We start from the raw sequence: 13,872 nt of genomic DNA on the forward strand, positions 1-13,872 counted from the left end.
TTAAATTGTCTTTGATCCAATCATGTTTCTAGGGGAAAATGCATTCAAGTTGCAGAATTACTAATTGACATGATTTTGTAAATTCAGCTAATTTCCAACTGCTTTTAGGACTGTCTTTGAATATAGGAATTGACATCATAAGAGAGAGGCAAAACCATGACTTTTGACAACAGAAATAACACTGTCATCTAAAGAACTGAGTAGATATTCAAAGTTTTTAAGTATAAAATATTTCCCCCTAAATTTACTGAAACCAAGTGTAATTCAGTGAAGTTAAAGTATACAGTTAAGGCATAACTCTCTCTGTGTGTGTATGGTTATTGATTAAGAAAACAAGGCATAAATTGAGAAGTCGGTTGTCAGCAGGGTAATTGGAGTTAGCACGTAGATCATCTCGTCCAAACATCTCTCTTTTTCCAGAATGAGAGCAATGCCCAATCTGAAAGAGTGCTTGGGTTTGCTGAAGGCCACATAGAGATTAAGTAGCAGAGGCAGCCTTCAATTCCAGATCCTGTTTCCAAACCTATTGCTAATTCTACTATGCAATATTACTAAAAAACCATGACTAAATGAACCCTCTGCTGTTTTAACTTGTAACATGCAAGTGATAACCTGTGCTTGTTGTCGTTGTTGTTTGTCCTTCATTCTCAAAGAGGACCATGACATTGGGGTGATGTTATGATTTGGACTGAATTGGATTTTAAGTGAGGGAGGGCTGTTCACTGGCCTGGAGTAAGGAGCTCCAATTTTGGCATTAAATTTCTTTGGACAAACCACTATAGTGTGAGATGTTGTGGCAGGCCTAATCCTTTCTGAGCCTGTGTTTCCTCCTCTCTAAATTGAAGGTTAGATTGGATGATCTTTGAAGTCTCTTCCAACTCTGGCATTTTATGGTTCTTTACACCTCTGAGCCAGTTTAGAAGATATACACGTGTGTGTGTGTGTGTGTGTGTGTGTGTGTGTGTATTTTTCATTCGGCAGTAATGTACTTTCTCTCCTGCCCCCTCCCAATCCCCTCACTTAATTGAGAACAAAAGAAAAATAGACCCCTTATTACAATATGCATAATCAAGCAAAATACATTTCTGTATTGGCTGTGTCCAAAAAATCTATGTCTCATTCTGTGCTCTGCACCATCACCTCTCTACCAGGAGGTGTGGAGCATATTTCATCATAAGTCCTCTGGAATCCTTGTAGGTACTTACCCTAATCAGTCTTGAATTCTTTCAAAGTTTGTTTTTTTCCACGTTGTCATCATTGTATATATTGTATATTGCATATATATTGTATATATTCCTGGTTCTGTTCACTCCATATCAGTTCATACAAGTTCTCAGCTTTCTTTGATATCATCTCCATCAGTTCTTTCAGCATAATAGTATTGCGTCACATTTATATACCATAACTTGTTCAGTCATCTCCCAATTTGTGGGCACTCCTTCAAGTTCCTGTTCTTCGTCACCTCAAGTTTGTTTTATTTAGGATTAATCCCTCCCTTAATCTGCTCCCCCTCCCTTAATTCCCTTTTCTTTTCTATTTCCCTCTTGAGTGAAATCTATTTCTTTACCCAACCTCTGTGTGGGTAAATATATTTTCTCCTTTGACAGTTCAAATGAGAGTGAGTTCAAGTTCTAGCAGCTTCCCTTCCCCCTTCCTCCTTCCTCCTTGCTTGTATAGTTGTCCAGTTGAGCATGTGAGATAATTTCTCCTAACTTTCTTTTCCCTACTCCCTGCTCCCCACCCATTGTATTCCTTTTCACTCTCTTTCCATTTTTAAGACCATCAAGAATAATGTTTATAAATGCGTGATGACATTGCAAAGGAAACCAATTATACTGAAATAGTGTTATCTCAATATTACAATTCATAACCCTTTCTCTCCCCGCCTCCCCCATTAAGAACCTTCGGTTTAGGGGAAAGAACAATGGATTTGGAGTCAGGAATCCTGGTTCTGCCACTTACTACCAATAAGACCTTGGGCTAGTTGCTTCCCATCTTCAGACTTCATTTTCCTTTTTTGTAAAATGAAGAATTTATGTTAGATTATCTCTAAGGTCTTTTTCAAGTTTAAAAATATGTTATCCTAATGATAATAATTCACCTTCCTATATTATTGTAAGATCAACAGAGTGATGTAGGTAGAGCAAATACTATCTTAATTTTATAGACAAGGAAACTCAGTCTCTGAGAAGTCATACCACTATACTGATTATTAACGAAGGGACAAATATTGACATTCAGTGTGACTGGTTTTGTTTTAGGTGAATCTTGCAATCACAGAAGCTACCAAAGTGGCATCTGACTATGCAGAAAATGAATTGGAATTATTTAAAAAAACTGTAAGTATCATCAAATAAAATGATTGGGGGAAATTTTTGTCCTCTAATTAAAAAAAATTAATAAATTGTCTTTGGAGAATGATTAAAGGGATGCATGTCATTTTATTGTGATGTATGCTAATTAGCTGGATTGGGCATATGCCACAAGTCAAATGAGTGACAAAGTCTTTATTGTGGGAACTCATTTTCTTTTGTGAGATAAATTAGTATTAAACTAAAATCACTGAAGCTGTTGCAAAGAAGGATTTGGTTTCTCATTGAATGTCATCATCTTTGTTTAGTGATCTCACCGACAATGCCCAGCAGGGATCATTGAATGGTTTCTGGGGAGATGATTTAACAGTTGTCTGTGAAACATCTTCTTGTAGCATAGAGGTGACCCTGGATTCTCAATCAATCAGTCAATCAACAAGCATTTATTAAATGCCTTTTATGTCCGAGGGACTCTGTGAGGCACCATGGATACAAAGGCGAAAGTCCAGTAGTCCTCGTCCTTGAGGACCTTGAAGTCTAGGCTGGGGAGAAAATGTGGACTTACAGGTATATACAAAATAAATGAATAGATGAGTGACAGAAGCATTTATTAGGCACTTACTATGTGCTGAACCCCAGGGATACAAACAGAGAAGACAATCTTTGCTCTTGATGGGAGGTCACACACAGCGAAGGTTGAGTTAAGCTGCAAGTTAGATGGAACATCCCGTGCTCCTAGGGGTAGAGGGGCTAAGGAGATGGCGATGCCTATTCTTTAATGTCATTTCTGCCAATAAAACTGTATCAGTTGCTGATGTTCAGTCATTTGGTGGTGCCAGAATCTTGGGTAGCAAGAACTTTCTTTTCTGAGTCTTCAGTAGCTAGGGCTCTGGTACTTGCAGGAGCAGCTGCTAGGCTGCATGTGCACAGGGGTTGCTTCCCCAGATGATGGCTGGGTTCTACTGTGCAGGAAACATTGCTCTTCTCAAGGCTCTTGGGCTCAGGCTTCTGGGCTGTCTTCATCGGGCTCTGAGATGGTGTTCAAGGTGGTGGAGGTGGTCTGACTTGCTGCTTCAGCTAGGCTGTCTTGCTGATCCTCTAAATGGCAGTTGATTGGCAGTTGGTGAGAATAGCTAGCCCCTTCTTCAAAGGAGTTGCTCGATAGAAAATAAGCTTTGGCAACATATACTAACAGGGTTGGGGATCAGAAAAGGCTTTAGGTAGAAAGTGGTGCTTGAACTGAACCTTGAATGAAGCCTGGAATTCTGCAGGGCAGAGGTGAGGATGGAGTACATCCCAGATAGAGGAGGGCCCTTGCAAAGGCAGAGAGTTAGGAGGAGTGCTACATGTAAGGAACAGCAACAAGGCCAGTTTGGCTGGACCATAAAGTACAGGAAGGGGTTTAATGTATAATGAGTCTGGAATGATAGGTTGTGGCCAGTTTATGAAGAGGTTTAGAAGCCAAACAGAGGATTTCTACTTGATCAGAGAGACAATAGAAAACACTGAAGTTTATTGAGTAGGGGAGCTTCGTGATGACATGCTTAAGGAAAATCACTGTGGTAGCTATGTGGAGGAAGGGTTGGAGTGAGGTGAGACTTGAGGCAGAGAGACCAGTTAGAACATTTCAGTGTTCCGGCAAGAGGTGATGAGAGCCTGCCTCGAGGTGCTAGCAATGTGAGCATGGGGAAGAGACGGGTGTGAAAGATTTTGTGGAGATGGAAATTTGGCAACTGATTAGACATTTGTTGTGAGTAATGAGTTGAGGATGTCACTGAGTTCGCAAACCTGGACAACTAGAAGGAACTAGTGGTGCCCTTGACAGATAAAGGGATGTTTTTTGGGAAAATATGATGAGTTCTGTTTTAGACATGCTGAATTTGAGATAGAGAATATTGAGCTCCAGATGTCCAGTAGGAAGCTGATGTTGTGGTACTGGATCTCAAGAGAATCATTAAGGCTGGATATATCAGGTGAGGAGTTATCAGAATAGAGATGATAATAGAATCTTTGTGAGCTGATGTGGTTACCGAGAGCGAGCGAGCGAGCGAGCGAGAGAGAGAGAGAGAGAGAGAGAGAGAGAGAGAGAGAGAAGAGGGCATCAGAGAGAGGCCTAGGGTTCATCCACAGCTGAGAAGCTTGATGTGGATGAAGACCTGGCAAAGGACACTAAGAATGAGCAGTCAGAGAAGAGAACCATGATAGGGCAGGGTCACCAGAGAGGAGAGGGGATCTAGAAGGAGAGGATCTTTGGCAGTGTCATATGATTGGGAAAGGTCAGGAAGGATAAGAACTGTAAGAAGACCATCAGATTTGGCAATTAACCATCATTAGTAACTTTGGAGAGGGCACTTTCAGTTGTGATGAGATCACAAGCCAGATTGCAAAGAATTTAGAAGTGAGAAGAGAGTAAACAGAGGCAACCAGCATAGATCACCTTTTCTAGTTTGCCTAAGGAAGGGAGGAGAGATATAAAATGACAGCGTGAGGGGATAGCAGGATCTACCAAGAGCTTTTTCAGATGAGGGGGACTTGGCCATGATGGAGGGAGCAGGATTCATCATGAGGCCAGTGGAGCATGAGGTCTGGTAGATCCTACCATGCTAGAGAGGCTGTAGGTCTGGTTCTAGCTGAGACTGTTTTCTTTTTCATAAGATTGAGTTCCAAATTTTTCTCCCTCCCTCTCTCCCTTTCCTCCCCCCTCCACAAGATCGCAACCAGTAAAATCCACAAGTATTCTTTTTATCAGTTCTTTCTATGGGGGTGCATAGTAAACTTCCTCATTAGTTCCTTGGGATTGTCTTGGATCATTGCATTGCTGAGAGTGAGTCTGTTTTCTTAAAGGTGATCTAATTAAATAGAGTAGGCTGGCCATTTAGGGACAAATATTTTGGCCACAGCAATCTTGAAATATAATAGTATGAAGCGATCATTTGTCCCATGTGGCCCCCCCTCTGCTTCTGTAGCAATGTTGGCAGGGAGGCAGAATTGGAGGCAGAGGGCACTAATAATAACTGTTTTAGAATATCTGTAAATAATAATACAACACAATAAACATTTATTGAGCACCTGCTACGTGCACTGGGCATACAAATAAGAAAAAGGCCTTGCCCTCAAGTTGCTTACAATCTAACATGGGAAGACAACACACAAAAGAAGGCTGAAAAGGGGAAGTGGGGGATGGGGCAGAGATTACCTATCAGATACCACTGACTCAAAGGCAATACAGCTGGTGGGAGATGAAGAGTTGATGGAGGGTCAGGGCCCCCTTTAAAGGGAAGTTTTCACTAAAAAAACACAAAACACCCCCCCCCATTTCAAAATAAATAAATAAAAAGATAGATGATAGATAGATAGATAGATAGATAGATAGATAGATAGATAGATAGATAGATAGATAGATAGGGGCAGCTAGTTGATGCAGTGGATAAAGCACCGGCTCTGGATTCAGGAGGACCTGAGTTCAAATCTGGCCTCAGACACTTGACACTTATTAGCTGTGTGACCCTGGGCAAGTCACTTAACCCCAATTGCCTCACTTTAAAAAAATAAAATAAAACAAAGGGAAGTTTTGGGAGGAGTTTTCTGCTTTGCTCTCCAGCCCTCCACTCACAGGGATCATGTCCTGATGAAGCTGAAGCAGTCTTTGTGATAATGAGTTTTCTTGGTGATGAGCAGGGAGGGGGGTGGTATGAGGGCAGAAAGAGGGGAGTGATGATGGTGGCTTTGTTGTTGGTACTTTGAACATGAGTGCTGCCTCCCAGAAAGTGTCTCCTATGCCCATGTCATAATTATACAAGATTCCTTGAAAGCTGTAACTGAAATAACCTTTTTTATTAGCTCTCCAATCATTAATAATCAGTGAGGCTGTGAGCAGCCGTTTACATGCTGGCCAAAGGTGCTCTTCACTGTTATAAAATAACAAAATACAAAGTCCAAGCTGAAGAGGGATTTCCACTAGATGGTGAGGTCCTCTAGCTCCCTCTCTCTGTGGATAGCATTGTGCTGATCACTTCAGATGTTGAAGAGCCTCATGGGCAGGTTCAGAATTGCTCTAAAGCATTCAGTATAATAAGCAATCACATAGTAAAAACAAGTCGATTAAGAAGACCTTTTGTTCAGCCTGACATACGGTTGCCAGACAACCTGTAGATTTCATCTATCAGTGTATTTCTCTTGGACAGGCACCACAAATAGACTATGACCTCCTAATTGACCAGGAGGAGAATAAGGTGAGGTGCCTTTGGAAAATCACATTGCTATTTTAATGACTCTCAAGCTTCTCCCTAACAAAGATCCTTCTTTGCAATACCAATTATTCCATTGTTATGTGATTGCAAGTCGTTGATGACTACTGCCTCCAAAGAATAGAAAGTGAGGATCATCCAAAGAACAGTGGGCATGTGTAGGCTGTAATACCTTTCAAAAAAAGGAATTATGAAAGAGAAGCAGAGTAAATGATGTCTTCAGGAGATAGATGAGTGAAAAAGAATATGGGTTGGGCATGTGGCAAGAGAAAGGAGTAACCAAGGGCCTCCCTGAATACACTGGTAATAGTAATATCCTTGCCAGGACAGGAGAAAGTGAGGCGGGCATCTGTTTGTTGGGTGAATCTGCAATGATGAACTTAAGAGAGGATGTGGACAAGAGTCACACAGCATGGGAAGGCATAGATTCCTTGTGAGTTGTGTCATTGGAGGGAATGCCCACAGTGATGAGCTACATTTGAGTATTTGATTATCTTGCCAGAGTTTTCCCATAAGACAGATTACTATGTGAATTTTGCCCTGCTTGGATTAGGAACAACAAGGCTATCTTTATGTGTGCTCTTCTCAGATTTGTAAAATAAGATTTAAGAGTTATCAACTAATTTAAAATCATTTCCCCCTTCATCTCTTTTGTAAGAAATGCAGTAGCTAACAATTTAAATAATATTATTTATTATATATAAATGCAACATCGTGCTTATAAAGTGCTTTACATATAGTATTCATTTGACCCTTACAGAAATCCAGCAAAGAAGGTAGGTAGGCAGTGTGTATCTCCACTTCAGTTGGGTTGCATAGACGTTGCCTACAAATGAAATTAAGTGCGTTTTCTAATGCTATGGAAGAGAGAGAGGCTCCTTTGCAGGTCTGCCAGTTTAGGACTTGACATCTTGGAGGTGGAAGTGGGCCAAAGATACAGACTTGACATTTATTTACTGTAAAATATTTCTTGCAGATGGACTTGATTGTTGAATCAGAAAGTGGCTACGCATCATCTACCAGTATTTTAAACCTGTCAGACAAACTTCAGAGCAAAAAAATGAGGAAGAAGGAAGTGGAACAAGTGCTCCAGATGTTTGTTCAGGACAAGTGGCTTTCCGAAGTAAATTGCCCTGGGGATGTACTGTGGCCATTTTTAAAGCTTTGACTGATTTTTAGGGCAAATAAGAATTTCTTTCAAAGTGCTGATTTAATTAACTCTACCATTTTAAGAGGGAAAGCAAAACTAGAAAAAGATTTTTTCCACGAATTGTGCTTGAATGTAAATATAATTGCTCCTTTCCCTTTGGGGCTCTAAGTGCTGACACAAAACTTCTGGTTCTGCATTTTGTAACAGTACGATAGCATTTCCAAGAAACTCCAATCAGGGGCACAGAAAGTGAGTTTCTTGCCACTGAAACCTTGTTTATCAGCAGTTTCCTTCCAGTGAGTGTCTGGCGATTTTGTTCTCTTTGGCCAGCATGAGAAGTTCTGTGTGGTGATGCTGTACTTCCTCATGTGGTTCCTGGCCGACACACTGGACCGGCTGATACTGCTGTCAGCCTCTTTTTCAGGGAAAGCTTACTTCTTGGTAGTCTTGTACACCTCGTTCGCTGATGTCATGGAGATAGGCTGGTAATTTCAAGAGGTGTGACTAAAATAAGACAATACTGTGGTGGTTTTTTTTCTTTTTTAGCCTTGACCAGTTTGATTACATTACAAGGAGCTAGCTATGAAGACGATGTTTAAGATTTAGGAGTAACCTGGCAAATTCTGAATACACTGAGCTTGCAGAATGTGTTTAACTTATGGATTAAGTTAAACTTGGCTTCTAGAATTTTCTAATTTTAGAAGAGACCTCAGTGATCAATTATTCAAACCTCCTTATTTCAAAGAGAAGTTAACTAAGAGAGATATGGAGCAGGAAGAGGGCTGGATTTGGAGACAGAAGACAGCTTCAGACCTCAGATTTGCTGCTTAGGGGAAGAAGAAGGGTACCTGCTTTGTCAGGCACTGTGCTAAGTGCCTTTCCCATATTATCTGATTGGATCCTCACAGCAACCCTGTGAGCTAGGTGCTATTCTTATCCCCATTTAACAGCTGAGGAAACTGAGGCAGACACTGGTTATGTCACCAAGGTCGTACACTAAGTATTTGAGGACAGATTCGAACCCAAGTCTTCCAGACCCCAGATCCAGCATTCCAACCACTGAAACCCTTAGCTGGTTACTGATTACTACTTGTGTGACCCTGCACAAATCTTTATGCCTCCAGACCTTGGCTTCCTTTATTGGTAAAATCAGGTCAGATTAGATTAGTACCTTCCACGCCCATTCCTAGGATCCTGTGTGATCATGTGAATTACTCAGGTATATAGCCAGTAAATGGTAGAGCCTCGATTTGAATCCAGGTCTTGTGAGTCCAGGACTTTCTTATTGCTGCTACTATTCTAAATGTCTAGTAATAATCAGGATCTAGTCTACAAGTTTAGGAACTGAAAATTCCAACTTCCCCATTCTTTCCTCTCTTTCCTTTTCTATTGATTAAGACAGTCTTCTCACTCTCTATTTTCTGCTATTTCCTATAGTTCAGGGTAGTGATAAGTTCTTTCAAAATGACGAGAAGCCCCTGTGGTAAACTGAAAGAAGACCCTGTGAGAGAGATTTAGGGTGGGGCAGGACAGCTGAGGCCTCTCTGTTCTGGCTGGCAACACACAGACACAGACACAGACACAGACACACAGTCACACAGTCACACACAGTTATATAGTAGCTGTGCAGCGCTAGTATTTACTGAGAATCATATTCCTGTCATACATTAGGACAAACAGAGCAGGTAACAGGCAGATAGGTGACCTGAATGAAGACCTGAATTTGAATCCTACTTCAGACACTTACTAGCTGTGGATAAGTTACTTTAAGCAGTTATGTCTCAGTCATTTCGACCACCAAGGGAAATCCCGTATGTGAAGTACTTTGCAAATCTCAAAGTGCTCTACAACTTATAGCTATTACCATTTTCCTACTTCCTAGTATAATGTATCCAAGATGTGAACATCTCTGCTATCTGGCATGTTGACCAAGATAACAAGATCAGTTAACAAGAAACCTGAGATGGGAAGAAATGTTTAGTATTAGGTGGTCAGTCCATTTTGCGGATAAAAGGAAATGTCTGACCTCAGATTCTCTGATACCAAGGCCAGGGCTCTTTCCATTCCTAGCTGGTTTTCCTGGGTTCACATTCCAGATATGCTGCTACCACCCAGGTCATTTTGGACCCATTCCTGCACAATTCTAGATCAATTTCCTTCTTTGTAAAATGAACAGGTTGTATTTCAGGCAATCTCTGAAGGACTCTTTGAACTTTGCATACTTCCCAATGACCTCAAGAACCCAAATTATGCTAGGACCTGACTGCAGGGATTGAGCACAGGTCTCCAATGGAGACCTGTCAGCACTGGCCCTGGTGCTAGATATGGGATCTTAGGCTAGGCTCTTCTCTTATTTTCCTTGTCTCTAAAATAAAGGGGGGATTGAGCACAGACTGTTCTTTCATTTTTTTCTTTTATTCAAGTTTTCTTATACAAAATGACTAATATGGTAATGTTTTACCTAATTGCACATATATAACCTATATCTGATTGCTTACTGCCTCACGGGGGAAGGAGGGAGGGAGGGATAAAATTTGGAACTCAAAACTTTAAATAAAAATGTTTATTATCAATAAAATAAAGGGGTATGCATTTGGCCACCTCAGAGGTCTCTTCCTACACTATCCAAGTTCACAGAGCAGTTGTGCAGAAAGTACTTTGTAAAGTGCTGTATAAATGGGAGCTCTTACTACCTCATTAAAAAGAAGTGTTCATTAAAATCCTTACTTGATAGTCAGGAATTCCCCATAGGCCTTTTCAAGCCCTCATCCTGTGTTTATTTGCATTGTAGGAGGCCCACCAAGGGATGTTCCAGAAACATCCTCATTTTGATTGGCCAGTTGTGTGGTCTTGGACAAATCATAACCCCTCCCTCCACTGTTTCTTCTTGTACAAAATGAGGAAAGTGATCTAGATGATCTTTGAGGACCCCTTACTTTGAACCCTTGAGATCTTAAGGTGTCTGCCCACCTTGGTCCGCTGCCATTTTCTTTCCTGTGTTATGAAGCAAAAGGCTTTGAGAGCTTTTCCACCTCCTCTTTCTGTGCAAGGGTTTTTGAAAAACATCAGTCCTCGTTTCAACAGCCAATCCTTATTTATTCAAAACTACTTTGCTTTTTGGGAGGAGAAGCAGTGGTCACTTAGCCCAGGGAATTCTGAAGGAACATAGGATTTAGAAAAGCTGAAGAAAGTGAGACTTGAGATGTTCAGTTTCTTGTGGCCAAGTTCACACAAAGAGTACCGTGTAACAGGGCTGCCTGAACCCAGATGATGTTTTTATTCCAAATCTAGTGCTCTTTCCACTGGACTGCACCATGTCTAATGTCTACATACAGGTGCAACCTGGGTCTTCTGGGCGTAGATGTAGCTTTGCCTTGTCCCTTCAGGGAAAAGGCCGAAGACAGTGTTTTGTTTGTACTGATCCTGTGTTCCTGAGTACTCAGAGGATCTCAAAAGTCAAGGTGGCTCAAATGCTTTCAATCTTTTGGCCTTAGTTGGACATGATTTTACTTAAGTGGAAGGATTTGATAGGATTCTTGAGTGAAGTGGGACATCAATAAATGATCATTTTCAAGTGTTAATCCACACACTATTATAGGGAACCTGGGTGTTTAAAACCTTTTGTAAATAATAGCATATATATGTCACCTTACAGTTTACAAAATGCTTTATGCTCATAATTCTGTGAAATCGGATTTCAGTTTGAATATCCCCATTTTATAGATGAAGAAAACAGGCTGAGGCAGGTGAAGCACTTGGCCTTCCTTCATTCACCTAGCTTAAATAAAGATACATTTCAAATCCAGATCAGTTGACTCCAAATCTAGTGCTCTTTCTACTATACTACCTTGATTTTACTCCTGAAACTCAATTTTATTTTATTTTTCAGTTCCAAATTCTTTCCCTTTGAGAAAGAAAGAAAAATTAAAAGCATTACAAATATATATATAATCATGCAAAACCAATTTCCATAGTAGTTTTGTTCCAAAAATAAAAACAGCAAGAAAAAGAAAAAAATAGAAGAAAATATGCTTCAGTTTGAGCTTTCGAGTCAGTTCTCTCTGGAGTTACCATGTTTCATCATGAGTCTTTTGGAACTGTGTTGGGTCATTGTGTTGATCAGAGTTAGTAAGTCTTTCAAAGTTTATGATCTTTTCATTATTGCCATTACTGTATAAATTGTCCTGATTCTGCTCACTTCACTCTGCATCAGTCCATGTGAACTTCCCTACACTGTTTTTTCATGAACAAAGTGGCAGATGGAATTTGTATGATATGTTCTGGCATTGTATGGCATATTGCCACTTAATGACATGGTGCTTTTTAATTTTCTTGACATTTCATTTGTGTGTTTCACCTCCCCGACTAAATCTTAACCTTCAGGACAGGGGCTTGTTGACCTTCCCATTATTACCCCCATCCTGATTTTTCCATCATGAACCTTCAATAAATCCTGGTTGGCTATCACTGTTTATTTAGAGAAACGGAGAATATACTTTACATACTCGCTGCATCATGGAATTGGATCAGTATATATGTGAGACGTATCAAGATGCCAAAAAGTGCAACATTTGCCACAGCATTGCCATACAGGTAAATAAATATGAAGCTTTTAAACTGATCTTTGAAAATATTTCCCCCTTCATGATTACCATTCTACATATAGTAGTTCTCCTGGGTACTTTGAATTTCATAGACGTTTGATATCATATGCTAATCTATTATCTTTTCTCTGGCCAAATTCTCCCCAATCAGTCAATCAATAAACATTTATTAAGTCTCTATTATGTGCCAGGCACAGGAGGGGGAAAAAAAATTCTGTTAGTAATAAGCCTCTCTTGCTACTAGAACTACCTTCCTGCATGTAATACCTTGTTCATAGTTTTAAATGTTGAGGATATTTTTCATGAGAACATTGCTTTCTCATGCTATTTCCCCCAAATAAATAGAATGTTATTGGGCCAGGCCCCTCCCTCAGAGTATTAGTCACTTTGGAAAGTACATGAAATTGCATGTCACAGGAGGGTGAATCTAGTGGGCTGATAGAAGCCTTAGATTTGTGGTACATTTCTGAAAGTGCCCAAAGAACATTTGTGGTAGTAGTGTTGTCAGCTAGAAAGGACATCAGAGATTATCTAGTTCAACTAGTTTTAGTAAAGAGAACTTTCCCAAGTTCACACAGATAATCTGAAGGAGAGCTGGGACTTAAACTCACAGGTCTCTTTCCAGAGACATGTCTGGTGGCTTAGCACATAAGATTCTGATAGTAAAATGAAGCCAAGCTGTTCTAGAACTAACAGGAGAAAGTTCTTGATCACCAGAATGAATAATAATAACTATGGACTCCTAATGGAGAAGATACAGAGTCCTCTTAAAATTTCAAGCAAAATGCAGAGAAATCTGAGACCTTTCATGATCAACCTTTCTCATTTCAGGGCCAGTCCTGTGAAACCTGTGGAATTAAAATGCATTTACCTTGTGTTGCAAAGTACTTCAAATCTCAACCTGAGCCATGCTGTCCTCATTGTAATGAAGTTTGGCCTCATGATACTCGAGGTAGGATGTCTCACATGGTTTGAACTTTGCCCCAGGCTTATTGGCCTAGATCAAATGCTAGTAGATTCGTTGTAAACATCTTTATTTTCTTTATTTTTCTTGCTATATATTGTTTTTGTATCACCTTCTTTTCCTAATATCCTAATACTCCCCTCTTAGAGAGCCTTTCATCATAACGAAGAAAAAGAGGGGAAAAAAGTTTAGCACAACTAATCAACACATCAAACAAGTGTGACATTATATGTTGTGTTTCAGACTCCTAGCCCCTCATCTCCAAAACATAGTGCCCTAGAAGGGAAGGAAGTACATTATTATTTCTCCTGTTTGGGACCAAATTGTCATTATACTTTTGCAGCTTTGTTTAAATTATTTTGTTGTTCTTTCCATTTACATTGTTGCAATAATTGTATATCGTTCTGGTTCTGCTTACTTCACTTTACATCATGTTATCTAAGTATTCCCTATGCTTCTATGCATTCAATTCATTACATTATTTTTAGTAATACAATAATTTTTAAAATTTCATTTACCACAATTAATTTTTGCCATTCTCCAAAAAATTAGCATCTGTTTACTTTTTTTTTTCTACTACAGAAAATTTTGCTGT

General features: G+C 39.9%; 1 protein-coding gene across 2 annotated transcripts in view; it reads left to right on the forward strand.

Annotated features, from left to right (window-relative positions):
• Nucleotides 1-13,872, forward strand: part of NSMCE1 (NSE1 homolog, SMC5-SMC6 complex component) — a 69,283-nt gene that overhangs the window by 54,119 nt on the left and 1,292 nt on the right. The window contains exons 4-7 of one of the 2 annotated variants that reach the window (XM_043979656.1): nucleotides 2,262-2,339; nucleotides 7,536-7,682; nucleotides 12,189-12,302; nucleotides 13,145-13,265. In XM_043979656.1, the coding sequence (XP_043835591.1) occupies nucleotides 2,262-2,339; nucleotides 7,536-7,682; nucleotides 12,189-12,302; nucleotides 13,145-13,265 (460 nt within the window). The remainder of the gene's footprint in view (nucleotides 1-2,261; nucleotides 2,340-7,535; nucleotides 7,683-12,188; nucleotides 12,303-13,144; nucleotides 13,266-13,872) is intronic. The other variant, XM_043979661.1, reaches the window with a different exon arrangement.

This window comes from Dromiciops gliroides, chromosome 1 (assembly GCF_019393635.1).
Source record: "Dromiciops gliroides isolate mDroGli1 chromosome 1, mDroGli1.pri, whole genome shotgun sequence".
Classification (NCBI taxonomy): domain Eukaryota; kingdom Metazoa; phylum Chordata; class Mammalia; order Microbiotheria; family Microbiotheriidae; genus Dromiciops; species Dromiciops gliroides.